This window comes from Hypomesus transpacificus, unplaced genomic scaffold, assembly GCF_021917145.1.
Source record: "Hypomesus transpacificus isolate Combined female unplaced genomic scaffold, fHypTra1 scaffold_133, whole genome shotgun sequence".
Lineage (NCBI taxonomy): Eukaryota > Metazoa > Chordata > Actinopteri > Osmeriformes > Osmeridae > Hypomesus > Hypomesus transpacificus.
The window spans coordinates 39,307-57,074 of record NW_025813709.1 but is presented as its reverse complement, the minus strand read 5'-3'; the positions used below and the strand labels follow the sequence as shown (position 1 = coordinate 57,074).

Here is a 17,768-nt window from a genome sequence, read left to right as displayed (position 1 = left end):
TTTAACGTCGGCGTACATTTATTCGTGTACAATCAACAAAGTTTTATTCTATCAAATAGTGTCAAAATAATTTGGTTGTAGTTAGAATCCTTTATAAATTTTTCCAGGAAAGTTGAATGATGCGAAAACGTGCAATTGCCGTTAAACATTGTCATCTTTATTAGAGCTTCAGAAGCATAAAACAAGAGTACGTAATCACAGGCTGCAGAGCTTACGCATTCGCCTCATGTTTATTAAAATATTAATTTATTTGTGTGGAGTTTCGGGTCTTCACTGAGGTCCACACAGGGCGACCAGGATTTTCTCATAATACCCTTTAGTATCCGCCTAAGAAACACAAAACATGAATCATGACCATAACATTTTACACATCTAACACACACACACTTCCTCGACCACAGCTGTGTGTCTCACCGCCACGGCCTCCTGCAGGCTGCGTCCGTACATGCTGCGGTACTCCTCCGCCACCTTCCTCAGGTCCACCTCCGACCGGCTCACCAGCACCCTGTTCAGGGAAGCCTCACATGTCCCCGCGCCCTGGGGTACAGAACATCAGCCTAGTACTGCATCACACACACACACACGCGTGTGCGTAGGTACACACATGCCCACAAGCACACACACCCTGAAAGCTTTACCTTCATAGACAGGTGGAGTTTTTCGGCAAAGAAAGCTGGCGTGCTCCAGGCACACTTCACTACAGAATCAGAGAGACAGCTTTAATATCCCGTCTGCTGGTCACGGTACCACAGAATGTCACAACACCAGCAGTGACAAGCTCATATAAGATTAGAATGTATTTATTAAAAAGCTTTAGATGAGCCTCTAGGAAACTGCCAAGGGAAGAACTTTACAAACATGATACTGGGGGAGGTTCTCACCGATGTCTATGAGGCAGTCCTCGATGTCTCCCTTCAGCTCCATCACCAGGGCTTTGGGCAGCTCCGTGTCACTGATATCTGAGTACTTCTGGAATGCTACAACGCAAGAAGGGTTACAGGTATGTTGTCATGATTACAGGTATGTTGTCATGGCCACAGGAATGACACATCGTTGTGTGCACTGCACCATTTCTGCAGGGCGTGTGACAAGACCTGTTATTCTGGGTGTTGCCGGTGTGTGGGACTCGAGTTATTCAGTTAAGATAGTTTTGCTTTTAGATTTGTAAATCAGTTTCTCCCACGTGGTTTAGGTACAGTTCTGTGGGCATCTGTGAAGGCCGCTGGGACGATCTAATTCGTTCAGATTTGATGTGTGGTCCTCGTCCCCCTGCGAGCCCTCTCACCTCTGGACAGCTGAGGGCCACTCCTGCTGGTCAGGATGTCGATGAAGACCGACACGTTCGTTCCTTTGACGTTCTCCCCCGCTTCGAACAGAGCCTGGAACACAAATGCACACCCTCCGGTTTGAAAACACCCCACACACCCCCACAAACACACGTCCGTAGCCGTGCTCCACCAGCGACTGAAGACAGAGAGGCTTCGTTACCGTGGCGTCCCTCCTGGCCCGGTCATCGTCCACGTAGACACTCTCGTCTCTGGTGGCCTTCAGCAGGGCCAGCAGAGCCTGGGCAAAGTCTCCACCCGTCTCACTCTTAATCACCTCCTCCAGATCCTGCTTGTACACTGCGGTGGAAGGAAGTTTACACGACAGTCAAAACTCTTTCGCACGAGAGAGATGGGGAACCGCAGGAATCTACAAACCTTCCTTGAAGGTCCTCTTGATCTCGTTGATCTCGCCGTTGGTCCGCGTCGCCAGAATCTCCACCAGGACGTCCTCGTCGGTCCCCAGGCCCTGCACGACACACCCAGCAGAGGAAATCAACATCCTGAGAGATGTAACATCAACAAACAGCATCTTGGTAATTCGTTAGTACTTAAAACGTGGCAACATGATCATTCTTGTTTACCTTTGTGGCCTTCCTGATGTTGTGGGCATCAAACTGTGCAGGGGTCATCAGCAGAGCCAGAACCACGTCCTCCAGATCGCCCGTCAGGGCCCACTTCAAGGCATCAGTCAGATCCTGAGATAGAAGGAGGGTTAGCTGGGGGCAGTTAGCTGGGGGTAGTTAGCTGGGGGTAGTTAGCTGGGGGTAGTTAGCTGTGGGCAGTTAGCTGTGGGGTAGTTATCTGGAAGATAACTTGGGGTGCTTGGCTTCAGTCGGTGCAAACTTTAATTGTATTTGTAAAGAACCTCGATCCAGTCTCCTGGATTAAACATCCCCTTCAGTCTCCATGTCTTACCTTTCCTGTTGACTGCTTGTAGACCTCCTTAATCTTCTGCCTCTGGTCGTTGCTCCTCTGAACCATCAGTGTTATAATCGTGTCCTCGTCCACTCCTGCAGGGCACAACGTCAGGCATGACTCACGGAAACACGCATGCGACTGACACTGCAGCCCTGCATCCCAAACCAGTCGATGCAACACATCTTTTTAGGACTGTGGGTCAGAATAGCCAGAGAAGCGTGCCGGCTTAGATAGTGCAAAACATTGACCGTCTGCAATAGAACATCCTGGTATTTAATCCATATTGTATTTGACATACTATGTACTATTTAGTTTGACTGGTACTATGGGTATTGGGACACACCTACAGGCCTTGTGAGCTACGCCTCTGAAATGCTACAAAAACGCAGCGAGTGCTTGATGTTTATGTCGATGAGTTGAACCAATCCAACATGTGCTTCCCTGGTTCCCTCCTACCTTTGGCTTTGATGGCTTTCTCCAGAGCAGCAGCATCACTGCTGGCACTGAAGGAAGGACAGGGAGTCACGGTACCGTTCAAATAGGACTTGGATTGGCCCTTGGCCTGCAGAAGAAGAAGGTGTTCAGGTATACTGTCGCATCAAGATGCTAAACCAGACTGTGAAACAAAGCTTCCTTGACATGGAAACTGATAAGTGACATGAACAGTTGCTTTTACTGTCAAAAAGACATGTTAATCTGGTCTAATCTGGAGTGATTTACTTTTCACTACAGATGTGTTGTTGAGACAGAAGAACTTGCACTCACCCCAGCCGAGTTATCCTGCTTCCTTTTATGGACAATGTTTTTGAAGAATTTCGTGAAGAATGACATCTTTCCTGATAGGTAATTAGACACAAGGAAATTGAGGATAAAATTGAAATCCTAACTATCGCAACTGCAAACGTGCACAAACTTCCAGCTCCCCGTGTGGCCTCTGTCTTCACAAATGTATTAAAAGAAACAAAACAAAACTTCTTTCCTGTGATTTCAAGGAGAAAACATACCTGGTTTTCTGAGCAGATCCTGTGTGTGTAGATCTAAGGTGTTTCTGACTTTAAAGAAGAACACCTTGCAGAGCCACGGCCCACTTCCTGTTTTCAGCGTGAGGAGATGATTGGTCTGGAGGAGTCATATAGTTTGTGAGGGAGGAGATGATTGGTCTGGAGGATTCACATAGTTTGTGAGGGTGGGGATCATTGGCCGAGTGGATCCATATAGTTTCAGCCTGAGATGGCCATAGCCTCGCCTACATTCTATCAAACACATCATGGATTCCATCTTGGGCACGTTGTGTGTTTGAACAACTGTCTTCATCGATTAAACGTGATTTTCAATTAGATTGAAGCAACATTTTGAGCATTTCAAGCAGTGACTTCTGAAAGATGTGTTAGTGTGAAGTGCAGTGCTGGAGTACAGGTCCTGCTGGTTTCTTTTCACACCCACTCAGGTATCTGACACACCTTGACAGCCCATGTCCACCTAGATTCTTCCTGTTGCTAAATATCTCCACAGTGTTACACTGCTCATTACTGTAGCATGAAAACACATGGTTCAAACACCACACATTATAACATAGTTTGTTACGTAAACTGTTTGTAATGTGTCAGTGTGTCAAAGCTAACACAACAATGGTGAACTAACTGATGAAAGAGAGACTATTTTGACAATAACATGTTATAATGATACCATTTATTATCATTCACTGAATTACAAAGCCATGAGCGTTATATTTTTTAAATAATGACCGGAAGATTATATTTGTAAAATGCTAAAACTTCACTTCAATGTATCAGATCATTATCATAGATCATGATTCCTTCACAAAACAAGTAAAGTTGAATGCAAGTCAATGGCAATACATAATAAAACATATTTTCATTATTTACATAATCACAAGTCCATATTTGGGTCAGTTCTTAAGGACAGTATGTTCAGTCAGTGGGCATTTAGACTGAATCACACATATTCTACCCAGGGTGTCTTAGAAGAGGCCTGTTCCCTCCCTCGGCCCTGGCCCCAGCCTCTAGCCCCCAACCCTGGCCTCTAGCCACCAAACCTAGCCCCAGCCCCTGCCCTCAGGGTCACTATCGTGGAGGAGGCTGTCCCCTGCCCCGGCCCCTCCCTGGCCCTGGCCCAGGCCCCTGGGGGTTCCCAGGAAGGGGCCCAGGCCCCCGTGGTCCTGGGGGCCGGTTGACCGGTCCTCGGGGGTTAGGGGACGCCAGGGACACGTCCTTCTGCAGGCTGACACCAGCCGCTCCAGGCTTCACCTTCGCAGCCTTCCCTCCTGGAGCTGGGTTGTTGTCTGGGGAAGAGGAGGAAGAGGAAGAGGAGGAGAGCAGCTCTAACTACACTGGGTTGTTGACTGGCGAAGAAGAGGCGGGGGGGGGATGACTCACCTGTGCTGCTTTGTGGGGGCGGCGGGGGGGCCAGGGAACGGTTCGGCAGCAGGTCCTCCAGGTCCTTCATCACCTGGTTGGTGCTGTCTGTGTTGTTCCTCCTGTTCTTCTCCTCATCTCTTTGCTAGAGAGAGAGAGAGAGAGAGAGAGAGAGAGAGAGAGAGAGAGAGAGGGAGAGAGAGAGAGAGGGAGAGAGAGAGACAGAGAGAGACAGAGAGAGAGAGAGAGACAGAGAGAGAGAGAGAGAGAGAGAGAGAGAGAGAGAGAGAGAGAAAAATAGAGAGAAAAAGAGAGAGAAAAAGAGAGAGAAAAAGAGAGAGAAAAAGAGAGAGAAAAAGAGAGAGAGAAAAAGAGAGAGAGAGAAAAAGAGAGAGTAAGAAAAAGAAAAAGAGATGGACATAAAATGAGACAGGTAAAGATATGGAGAGAGAGCCCAAGTCAGCATATAACTTTTAGAACGATAAAAATAGGATTCCTTCCACGCGACACATTCACGCAGTGTGAAGGATGAATGAAGCTCTGGACCGTCTCACCATCTGCATCTTCTTCTTCAGCTCGTTGTTGGCGTTCTGGTAGGCCTCAGACACCGAATTCAGGTAGTAGATGGCCAGTCTAACCCAGGAGACACAACCCTTCATTACTGCCTCACTTCACACGTTTAAATGCCTCAGTCCTGTTTGGTGTGGCACTTAGAATATGAAGTTGTTTTTACTGGACTGGACCATTGGGATAGAATATTGTAGCTGAGATGTTAATATTGTTCCTGATATTGCGCCTGGTAGCTGAGATGTTACTTTGTGATGTGTCAATACCAACTCTGATCACTGAGCTACTGGTAGAACAATTCACTTTCTACTGTATTTTCTAAATGCACTGTTTTTATGTTGTTATAATGAAAGCGTCTAACCCCAAATGAATCATTGTCCACAGTTGGAATGATGTGAACAACTGGGTGAGAGGCAGCGTGAGTGGGCGGGAGTAATCTACGTCTACATTTGAAATGACATTATTTCAGCAGATGCTTTTATCCAAAGCAAACAGTGCATATGAAAAGCACAGCAGAAGATCAAGGATCAGAAGTGCGTAGTTCTAGCAGTGTGTCGTGATCAGACTCCAGGGATGGTCTGCATGTCCTGATGTACGCACACCATCAGAAGCACAGCTGGTATGATGAGGCCAGGGTTGGCCGCGTAGCTGAAAAGGGTTCCCATGAAGGCAGGAAGGTCCAGGTCTATAGTCTCCATGATCACGTCAAACATTTTGGCCTTCCCACTGCAGAGAAATACCCAGGTAATCAGACGGTAGCATGTGTGTGTGTGTGTGTGTATTACAGTATACGTGTGAAAAAACCTGAACCCTACCTGAAGAACCTCAGAATAACTGGAGGACCCTAACCCTACCTGAAGGATCCTAACCCTACCTGAAAGATCCTAACCCTACCTGAAGGATCCTAACCCTACCTGAAGGATCCTAACTCTACCTGAAGGATCCTAACCCTACCTGAATGATCCTAACCCTACCTGAAGGATCCTAACCCTACCTGAAGGATCCTAACCCTACCTGAAGGATCCTAACTCTACCTGAAGGATCCTAACCCTACCTGAAAGATCCTAACCCTACCTGAAAGATCCTAACCCTACCTGAAGGATCCTAACCCTACCTGAAGGATCCTAACTCTACCTGAAGGATCCTAACCCTACCTGAAAGATCCTAACCCTACCTGAAGGATCCTAACCCTACCTGAAGGATCCTAACTCTACCTGAAGGATCCTAACCCTACCTGAATGATCCTAACCCTACCTGAAGGATCCTAACCCTACCTGAAGGATCCTAACTCTACCTGAAGGGCCCTAACCCTACCTGAAGGATCCTAACCCTACCTGAAGGATCCTAACCCTACCTGAAGGATCCTAACCCTACCTGAAGGACCTTACCCCTACCTGAAAGGCCCACAGTCGAAGGAGGGCGGCAGGGTCATGATGGTGTAGACCACAGGCAGCAGGCTGAGGAACAGGATGAGCAGCAGGAGACCCATGTAGAAGTTGTTGGACTTGGAGGCCTTGAAGACCCTCTCGTGGGGCACGTTGGTGCTCATCACCGCCCAACACTGATAGTACATGGAGGTGAGGAGGCGCAGCACGTTGATGCCCACCAGCCCCGGAGCGTAGAACGCCCCCATCCTGACAGGAACACACACACAGGGAACCATGGTCACCCCTTCCATGACGACCACGGAACCATGATCACCACCCAGCCATGGGACGGAGATTCTGACTGCACATCAAGAAGTCGCTCCTCCTCTCTGTTGGATAAAAGTGTCTGCTGAATTACTAGAATGTGATTATGTTTGCATATGAGTGGGCGTAGCTTAGTGGTTAGAGTTTTTGACTGTAGATAACAAGGTTACAGGTTTCATTCCCCATCTGTATGTTGCTTCGTACAAAAGCGACATATGAACCTGCTGCTGTTGTTATTACTGTTGTGACCCGGTCCCTGTGTGGAGAGAGGCGAGCATACCAGATCATGCCCTGGTTGAAGACCAGGCCGAGCACGTTGCCACTGATGTCAAACTCTCCATACGAAGGCTACGGAGAGAGAGCAGGGTCATTTAGCACTGCGGGGCAGTTCCTTTCCAACTTCACATCTCAATTATCACTTTCTCATTTCTATATTTCATTTCTATTATCTCTGTAATTTATCTATAATCCCAAAATAATTACAAATTTCTGTAATACCTCTACCTAATATCTCTCGATTTTCTCTTTCACACATCTCTCTCTTATATATTACTCTATCTTTCTCTTCAATATCTCTCTGTGTTCCCAGTCTGATATCTCCCTCTCTTTCTAACATCTCTCATGGCTATTTTCTACTCACAAATCCCGACTCCAGATCCCAGCACCAGCAGTAGTTCAGGAACCTGACGATGACGGCCCTGGCAAAGTCCCCGATCAGGATGGTCAGGTAGGTCACCTGGATATCTGACACGGTCAGCTTGACAAACTCCTGCAAGATCGACACCACAACAGGAGAAGCTGAGAGAACGGAATCGGCAGAATACGTCACACCGTTAAAGCTGCCCCTAAAGCTACTATATATGATCAGTATTTATAGGTATACTTTCTCAGTTTATTTCATTATTCATCAAGTGCCACAGTTCGAGAAGATGTATTAATACCCTGTAAGGTTTTAGTGAATGTATAAAATGAATGTGCAATATATTTAGTCACTGAATAGAATGAATGTAGAATGTATTTAGTGACTCAAGTATGTACTGGCTATGCAACAGTTTAAATAGAAGGTGAACATAATGAGGTCAAAGGTTAGTTTTCTCGTTACTATGCCGACGGCGGTCTCCCAGCAGGGTCCTCTGATGACATCACCGGGGTCCATGGGAGGGGCCGTGGCCTCCGAGTCGTTGTTGTAGAGGGTGAAGTTGGCGTAGTACTCCTTCTGTGCCCAGATAGACGCGTTTCTGAGGGCTTTCTCCTGCTCCAGCTGCACCACAAGACACAAGCTGCTTAGAGAGGAGAGGCCTGAGGGGTTCATCCTGTGTGACATCACATCACATTGGTACCTTGTTGTTGACCTCGTCGAACAGGGCGAACAGGAAGGTGTAGAGGTTCCCCAGGAAGAGGGCGAAGATGCGGCCCAGCTGCCACTTGAGGGCGATCCTAGGGTGGTACTCCTCCAGCTCTGCGATGGTCTCAAACAGCGGAGGACAAACCAGCCCCAACAGGGACATGATGAGCTCCAGCTGCGTCAGACAAGACGCAGTAGATCCTCAGTTTACGTCAAGTAAAAACTAAAGTCTTTTGTGTTTTACCCTGGTGCACAGTGCAACAATGCTAATATCTCAACTACACGGCAACAAAAACATCTGAACAACAACAGTACATAGAAAAGCGCAGCAAAAATTGCATTGGTTTTAAAGGGCTTTACCTCATTCTTCTCATACCAGCTCAGGTCATCCCTATTGGCGAACTCTTGTGACCTCTTCACCACGAAGAAGATGAGATACCCGCTTCCTCCAAGGCAGCAGATGATCATGAAGTTAGCCAGGACGCGCAAGAACCTCCTCAGATGAATGTTCTCGTCTTTCTGGTTCTCCTGCTCGTCTACGATGGACTCCTAGGGACAGACAGGCACAGGGGAGCAGGGTCAGTTTACTGGGACTGGTTGATAAACATATATTTGATAAATTTTATTCATTTAGAAGATGGTTTTATCCAAAGCAATTACTTGTTTTCTCTTGTTGCTACGACAGACGCTTTCACCCAAAGATAAAACAAATTTTTCTTAATTTTCTTCACTTAGTCTACATTCAAAGTTTATTTATTTATCCAAATTTGGTGATTCAACATGATCTGCGTGTCTCCATGGTTACCTTGAAGCTCGTGGTGATGGAGGCGTATTTGTTGTCTGCGGTCTCGGAGTTCCCGATGAGGTAATCCCAGCTGGTGAACATCTTCCACGCAAACGTGAACTCTGACTCGTCTCCGTCACCTCCCCCGACATCAGAGTTCTTCGCCATCCTAGCGATCGCGGAGAAAAATCCGAGTATAGCTACATTACTCAGAGGCAAGACGTTATACAACTGTTGAAGACGTAACCTGGCACACAGAAGCAGTGTTGTCTCTAAACATATCACTAGTGAGTCCTGCACTAGCCGAGCATCATCGACTTACGTGCGGATGACCACCATCAGGCTGTAGCCGAAGGTGCCGACCCCCACCATGAGATAGGACAGGGGCAGCCGGAACTTCAGCAAGCCGATGGTCCTCTGGTCGTTATAGTAACCATAGAACAGCACGGAGTATTTGCAGTATCCCTGAAATGTATATATGTAGCCTATATATATTTTTGTAAACGCTTTTAAATACAGTGAGATATAAATGCTGCATGTGGAAAATAAATCAGATAATCAAGGATTAGACGTGTATGGCTATAACAGTAGGCTTATCAATGGAGGTTGCTGCCAAGAAGTGGTTTGTATTTTACCAGGCACAGAGCAATAATTATCTAATCTACAACATCAACAAATCTTGAGGGCAACATCAATGAGGAGAGACTTGTTCTATCCCTCATCTCACTGTACCAACTGTACTTCATCGACTCTGTAGACAATGACACTAAAGTTGGGTCGAGTCTACTGGGATCTACTGGGATCTACTGTGATCTGTTGTGATCCGCTGTGATCTACTGTGATCTGCTGTGATCTACTGTGATCTGCTGTGATCTACTGGGATCTACTGTGGTCTGCTGTGATCCACTGTGATCTGCTGAGATCTACTGTTCGGCTGGTGTGTTTTGACCCACGTTGAAGTCCGTGAGGACGGCGTAGTCCTGGGCGGTGGCCTGATCTGCCCTCGGCACTGTCTTCCTGGGGATGGACCCGTACGGCAGCCCCATCAGAACCTGCACAACCACAACAATCAACATGGGCAGCCCCATCAGAACCTGCACAACCACAACAACAACATGGGCAGCCCCATCAGAACCTGCACAACCACAACAATCAACATGGGCAGCCCCATCAGAACCTGCACAACCACAACAACAACATGGGCAGCCCCATCAGAACCTGCACAACCACAACAACAACATGGGCAGCCCCATCAGAACCTGCACAACCACAACAATAACAACAACCACAACAATAACAAAAACAACAACATGGGCAGCCCCATCAGAACCTGAGCAGGAGGGAAGATCAAGAGTGTTTAGTTCTCTCAGCGTTTCTCTGGCATCAAGGAACAGTCTATGTTTTTTACCAGACAGAGTGCAACGACAACATCATCCAACTACTACAGTCTTACATGACTAAGGAATTCCCTAATCGATGATGGGCAGAATGTCCCTTTAACCCCTGGATGTTGACATTTGCCATTTTATTAATTTAGCAGAAGCTTTTATCCAAAGCGACAAACACTAAAACTGATGTGTTTAAGCTATTTTACCTCAGGGATCACCACAGTACTACTGGTGTGTTTAAGCAGTTTTACCTCAGGGATCGCCACAGTACTCCTGGTGTGTTGAAGCAGTTTTACCTCAGGGATCACCACAGTACTACTGGTGTGTTGAAGCAGTTTTACCTCAGGGATCACCACATTACTACTGGTGTGTTGAAGCAGTTTTACCTCAGGGATCACCACAGTACTACTGGTGTGTTTAAGCAGTTTTACCTCAGGGATCACCACAGTACTGCTGGTGTGTTGAAGCAGTTTTACCTCAGGGATCACCACAGTACTACTGGTGTGTTGAAGCAGTTTTCCCTCAGGGATCACCACAGTACTACTGGTGTGTTGAAGTAGTTTTACCCCAGGGATCACCACAGTACTACTGGTGTGTTGAAGCAGTTTTACCTCAGGGATCACCACAGTACTACTGGTGTGTTGAAGCAGTTTTACCTCAGGGATCACCACAGTACTACTGGTGTGTTTAAGCAGTTTTACCTCAGGGATCACCACAGTACTCCTGGTGTGTTGAAGCAGTTTTACCTCAGGGATCACCACAGTACTCCTGGTGTGTTGAAGCAGTTTTACCTCAGGGATCACCACATTACTACTGGTGTGTTGAAGCAGTTTTACCTCAGGGATCACCACAGTACTACTGGTGTGTTTAAGCAGTTTTACCTCAGGGATCACCACAGTACTGATGGTGTGTTGAAGCAGTTTTACCTCAGGGATCACCACAGTACTACTGGTGTGTTGAAGCAGTTTTACCTCAGGGATCACCACAGTACTACTGGTGTGTTGCAGCAGTTTTACCTCAGGGATCACCACAGTACTACTGGTGTGTTGAAGCAGTTTTACCTCAGGGATCACCACAGTACTACTGGTGTGTTGAAGCAGTTTTACCTCAGGGATCACCACAGTACTACTGGTGTGTTGAAGCAGTTTTACCTCAGGGATCACCACAGTACTACTGGTGTGTTGAAGCAGTTTTACCTCAGGGATCACCACAGTACTACTGGTGTGTTGAAGCAGTTTTACCTCAGGGATCACCACAGTACTACTGGTGTGTTTAAGCAGTTTTACCTCAGGGATCACCACCAGGCCGAACGTGAAGCCGAAGAGGACCAGGTTCATGCCGTACATCCACCGCAGGAAGATGAAGTAAGACGCCACCGAAGACCCAAAGTGACCTGAGGGGGGAGAAGATTTCAGATTATCCACCAGGTGGAGGTGTTGAGCAACATCATTGTGAACAGCAGTAGCTTCATGTAGATGTAATCTTACATGTTGTATGTTCCCTGTCCTTCTTGGCATAATTTGTGTATAACATATTTATGCAATTGACTGTTTTGATATACTGCTCTAACAACACAATTTCCTCAAAGTATCTGTTTTTATATCTATAGATATATCTATTGATTGATCAATCGATCAAAAGAGTGGATGTTTCTCTCACTGGTCACTCACTCTCCACCTCTTTGATCTTCCGTTCCCAAGGGATACAGGTGGTTCTGAAGTTCTCAAAATCTCTTTGGAACTTGATCCATTTCTGACGAAAGAAGAGTTTAGGGTGAAATCTCTGACATCTCTTTCTGATGTCAGAGGTGAGCATGCCCAGGTGTTCGGAGCCACACAGGTGAGGTCAGACTCGCACCTTCATCATCATGACCTTGTAGGCATACCACTTCCTCCCTTTCCCCTTCCCCAAGGCGCCTTCAAACTTGTCCACAAACTGCTGGGCCTCTCTGAGGGACAGGGACACGTGACAAGAGGACATGTGACAAGAGGACATGTGACAAGTCATCCACGTTTTAGTATAAAAATCTAATGTTTTAAACCTCCAACCAAGGTGTGTAACCGCTTTTTAAAGTTCTTATTCAGAACTTTGATTAGAACATTAGTACATTTCAGCACCTGTAGTGCTTTGATATCTGAAAGAACGCACACAGTGGGGATTTTGGGGACTGTGACCTCTTGAACACTCTAACCACCAAGCTGTACCCAGCTGAACCCAGCTGAACCCAGCTGTGTGAGTCTCCTCTCCTTACTTGAGGTGTTTGAGCCTGCGGTGCATCCTCCAGGGCTTGGTCCTCATGATGGTGATCAGCTTCTTCTTCTCCTCCACCTCCTCCATCAGCCGAGCCATCTCTCCCTCCGACATGGACTCCTCCTCCTCGTCCGAGTCTGTTTTGGAGTCCGAGGAACTGGACGGAGCAAAGGGTGAAGAGAGGGAGAGGATGATGAGGATGAGAGAGACGAGGAGGAGAGGAAGAGGGGTGGATGAAAAGTGGAGGAGGAGGGGTGGATGAGGGGAAGGGGTGGAGGAGGAGAGGAGGAGGAATTACAGATCACAACATGACTCAGCAAAGTCACAATTGATATGCTGCGTTCCTCCTAACAGTACACAGTACACACAGGTGTTGTCGTGGCTATCAAACTGTGAATGGGGTCGTCATTCAGGTCGTAACGTCCGTCCAGATACCTGCTGTCTTTCTTCTTTTTCTTCTTCTTGTCCTTGTCATCGTCTTTATCTTTCCCTTTGTCCTTCCCCTCTCCTTTCTTATCCTTGCTGTTCTGCTCCTCTTTCTGCTTCTTTCCTCCTCCTCCCTTCCTCCTCTTGTTCCCTTGTTCCTCCTCGCTGTCCTCCTCACTATCCGGGGCCTTGCCTCCTTTTCCTTTCTTCTTATTGGCTGCCCCCCCGCCCCCCCTCCTCTTCTTGGGGGCTTCGTCCTCGCTCTCGTCGTCTGTGTCACGTGACTTGGCCGGCTTCTTCTTATTGGCTGCCCTGCGGTTCCTGGGAGTCTTGTCTTCCTCCTCGTCTTCATCCTCGTCTTCCTCGCTGGCCGGCTTCTTGCCCCGCTTCGCTCCCCTCCCGGCCGCCGGCCGTCTGTTCCCTCTCTTTCGACTGGTGTCATCTTCACACACACGCGCACGCAGACACACACCAAGGCACAGGTAAACACAACAATGGAGCTAGGTGATCTTTTGTCTCATTTCCAGTCATCTCCACTTACCCTCGCTGTCACTCACGTCCCCGTCGATCTCTATCCCAACTGGAAGAGACCGTACACACACAGAGGCACCATCAGACTACAGTCTCCACAAACAGCCCTGTTAGTTCAACTGTACAATACATGTTATCATCATCTTCATCACCCCTAAAAAATACAAGCATGCAGACAGGTGCGAGGTCTTCAGTGTCAGGTTACTGCACAGTCAGTGACTAATCGCCATGAACACAAGCAACTCTCCTGTGGGGTTGGGGTTAGGGTTAGGGTTGGGATTGGGGTTGGGATTAGGGTTGGGATGAGGGTGGGGTTAGGGTCACACAACCAGCTCACCATCCTCCATCTTGGCCGCATTAGCTTTCCGAGGCATGGTTGTACGCTGGGTGGAACTCCTCTCACAGTCCCACTTCCTGTTCCTTCCTGCTTCTTCTTCTTCTGCTTCTTGTTACTTCCTGCTTCTTGTTACTTCCTGCTTCTTGTTACTTCCTGCTTCTTTCTGAACCTTTCTTGTCCTTCTGCTTCTCTCCGTTCGCCTTCCTGTCTTTGTGCTCAGCGCCCTGAATGCCCAACACCTGCCAGAGTGACCTCAGCTCAGACTGGCACCTGATGCGAGCACCGCGCAGGTTAGTCACCCCTGTCACCATGACAATCATCTCACGTGACCCGCATCGGTTACCGGAAGAAAGCCTCATGAGAATTCCATATGTGTCGTTGAGCTCTGAGTCGAGACGGTTCTATCATGTTCTGTCAGGAGAATTGAGACCCAGTCAAGGGAACATTTTAGATCTGCATGAGGACGCTGAGAAGGATGATGTGACTTCTGGTACCATTAAACTGAGAGAGACAAGTTTGTGGAGATACATGTTTGTAGATACATCAACAGGATCTGATGGAGTTGCTCTGCATCTGTCAGTCTGTCAGTCCAGCGTTCTGGACCGAACCTTAGAGCTGGTCGGCGCTCCTCAGGGGAAAAGGAGGAGAGGAGAAACAGTCCTTGTAAACTGTTCTGTTAGAGACACTCTCACTCATCTGGTCACAGAACACCCTGACTACGACACAACGAGACGAGCCGCCTTAAAGATTTAATGAAGGGTTGGGTTTCTGGTCCATTAGAGGTAGTCTTCAACTCTGATGTCTGTTTGACTGCTCCTCAGTCTAGTAGAGACCCCCAGGGAGCATGAGGATAAAAGTGACTAAATGTTTTGGTGACTGAGAGTAAAGTATTTGTGTGTGTTTGTGTTTGTGTTGTGTTTGTGTTGCAGACAGCAGTCACACAGGATGACATACAATCCAAGACCCTGATCCCCATTTAATAATGAAGAGGAGCTCATCTTCCACAGCCAAATTACTCCATCACACGGTCGTCAGGCCCATTAGGGTTAACACACACACGCACGCACACACGTGATCATGTTCTCACATGAGCCAAAACACACACGTTATAAAACGAGTCCTAATTAGTGGACTAGTTTAGCTTTCCAGCCCATTACAGCGTCTCCCATCCTTGACTTTACTCACAGTCAGGAATAACAGAGGGAGGGTGATCATGTCCAGGATGCTGATGTCCAGGATGATCGTGTCCAGGATGATCATGTCCAGGATGATCATGTCCAGGATGATCGTGTCCAGGATGATCGTGTCCAGGATGATCGTGTCCAGGATGATCGTGTCCAGGATGCTGATGTCCAGGATGATCGTGTCCAGGATGATCGTGTCCAGGATGATCGTGTCCATGACGGTCTGTGTCAGCAGATTATCTGCACGCGGTCACAAGCACTCAGGCCTGGGCTACGAGCACGACCCTTAACCCTTGTGTTATCTTCGGAGATAAAACCTTGTTAAAATAAAATACTTTTTATTTGTTTTTGTATTGGGTAAAGTTGTCGCAGCACAACGATGGGTCATGGTGACCCGAAGGCAGCACAAGGGTTAATATCTTCTAAATGTTCTTTTCCTTGGGGGAAAGAAACCTGGACACTAAAGTTTCACATTTTACTACCGGGGTGAAACAGAGCTTGAATCTCTGTAGTCCATTAAGTTGGTTTAAATTGTCAAAACATCATGCACTATTAATAGGTATTAAAATTGTTTTATGCAACTATGGAAACAAAACTCAAGTCTGCCAGCAGACATCCCTCTGATCACCCAGAGCCCCCCCCCCCTCCCCACGCTGAGCCAGCGCTGGCTGGGGTTACCATGGTGACCGTGTGTCTGACCTGTGGACAGTCATAGTGACCGTGTGTCTGACCTGTGGGTGGACAGCTGTTCACTGTAGCCTGGGAGACAGGGAGGGGGTTGTGAGAGAGGGAGAGAGAGGGAAGGAGGGAGAGAGGGTGTGAGAGAGGGAGAGAGAGGGAGGGCAGTGAGAGCCGGGGAGACAGGGAGGGGGGTGTGAGAGAGGGAAGGAGGGAGAGCCAGGGAGAGAGGGAGGGGGGCGTGAGAGAGGGAGAGAGAGGGAGGGCAGTGAGAGAGAGAGAGAGGGGAGAGAGCCAGGGAGAGAGAGAGGGTGGCGGGAGAGAGAGCCAGGGAGAGAGGGGCAGAGAGAGGGAGGGAGAGCCAGAGAACAAGCCTCTGGGTGTCTAAACATTATATTCGGTAGCGCAGCAGAGTGGGTGAGTTTCATGAGCCGTGGTCTTCCTGCATTCGATCGTGTTTCCTGTTTCCAGACAAACAGACGCTGCTGAGGAAACCCCACAAACAGAAACACCACATATGCACACAAACCACAGTCTATTCAGACAACTTATGTACTGTAGAAACACCACAACCAGACAGCTCCATGTAGCGGAGAAACACCCGTCACAGACGCTGTAAGCTTTTTCTGATCGATCCATATAGAAACACTAGAATCCCTAAAAAGGTGTGTAATCCGTTAAGACCCCCCACACACACACACACACACACACAACAACACAAACTGAGCATTCAACTCTAAACATCCTCTCATGACTCTCCTTCACCCTCATCTCATATTTTAGAAACACTTAAGTGTATCCATTATGGCTGATGACATCAGACCTAACAGCAGGAAACAGATGGAACATGACCATGTTCAAAAAAAAGGAATCAGTCTTTCATTCCTTTGATCTATATCTCTGTACATAATTTTATTTACATGATACAATTTTGCAGTAATGTCGGGTAACAAGATTATATGCGCGGTACATAAATATTAAGATGGTTTGTACAAACTTGCATAACTAATAAAAAGGTTAAAATGAAAACACACAGATTAGGTGAAATATCACAGCCCTAAAGACAACAGCTCCAAGCAGCCAGACCAAAAACGCTACAAATGAAAATAAATTGAAAAATAACCTAATAAAATCAATGAGTCCGCTGGATCAGGTCTACACAACACAAGCACGTATTTTCATACACACACACAAATACTCAGTCAAATGTACTAACAGCATACACACATCCGACACTTGTGTTCAACACTGAGCATGTGACACTCCACAATATACTGGAAAATATATTTCATCACACACACACAAATGAAATAAAAATAAACATTCAACAACAAAGTGAAATATTGATCAAAACCATGAGTTGGCCTCCCCCCTCCAGCCTGGAGTTCTGTGTCCTTCTGCAGATACACAACATACCATGCGTGACAACCTGGCTCCCTGGGTCCCACCAGGCAGGAGATAACAGCCACAACAGCTCAGAGGGCCTTTTCCCTGGGTCACATGACCCACAGGGCTGGATGGGTGAGGTCATGTGACAGTTTCAGAAGCAGGAAGTGTCGTCCCTCCCCCCCCTCCCCCCAGCCTGATGGACCACATCAGCCATGACGTCATCGCAAATCTTCTTCTTCGTGGGTTAGCGAGGGCCGTAGCAGCGCAGGAGTCGAGGAGGGCAGCGACACGAGCAGAGCAGCCCCATAGGAGTGTGCGTACCATGTAGGCTAAGGCCTCTACACAGGGACCCGGGTTCCAATCCAGACCGGGTCATTTCCTGCATATCCTACCCCACCCTCCCTTACATTTCCTGTCACCCTTCACTGTAACTGTCCCATTAAAGCAGAAATGCCCTATATATATATATATATATATATATATATATAAAAAATAAACCCCCCCCCCCATGACACAGGTGGACCCAGAATGACAGCAGGCAAACAGGAAGTGGTAATCTTCAGACCCCACATGGCTG

At 47.5% G+C, this 17,768-nt stretch overlaps 2 protein-coding genes across 2 annotated transcripts; both read right to left on the bottom strand.

The window, feature by feature from the left end:
• Nucleotides 1–135: 135 nt before the first annotated feature.
• Nucleotides 136–3,353, bottom strand: LOC124488337 (annexin A1-like). The gene is made up of 12 exons (XM_047050987.1): nt 3,251–3,353; nt 3,012–3,082; nt 2,703–2,808; nt 2,244–2,338; nt 1,910–2,023; nt 1,704–1,794; nt 1,489–1,625; nt 1,286–1,379; nt 882–977; nt 639–697; nt 415–537; nt 136–327 (listed from the first exon to the last, which is right to left on the bottom strand). Exons 2-12 carry the CDS (start codon nt 3,075–3,077, stop codon nt 271–273), a joined length of 1,038 nt encoding a protein of 345 aa, XP_046906943.1. The 5' UTR covers nt 3,078–3,082; nt 3,251–3,353; the 3' UTR covers nt 136–270.
• A 550-nt stretch (nt 3,354–3,903) lies between these two features.
• Nucleotides 3,904–14,013, bottom strand: tmc2a (transmembrane channel-like 2a). The gene is made up of 20 exons (XM_047051014.1): nt 13,941–14,013; nt 13,614–13,652; nt 13,082–13,514; nt 12,648–12,803; nt 12,254–12,344; nt 12,067–12,148; nt 11,683–11,789; nt 9,962–10,060; nt 9,331–9,473; nt 9,030–9,177; nt 8,585–8,773; nt 8,220–8,399; nt 7,982–8,140; nt 7,520–7,648; nt 7,160–7,227; nt 6,583–6,822; nt 5,789–5,914; nt 5,176–5,254; nt 4,643–4,766; nt 3,904–4,548 (listed from the first exon to the last, which is right to left on the bottom strand). The coding sequence occupies exons 1-20, from the start codon at nt 13,975–13,977 to the stop codon at nt 4,331–4,333; spliced, it is 2,847 nt and encodes a 948-aa protein (XP_046906970.1). The 5' UTR covers nt 13,978–14,013; the 3' UTR covers nt 3,904–4,330.
• Nucleotides 14,014–17,768: the final 3,755 nt, after the last annotated feature.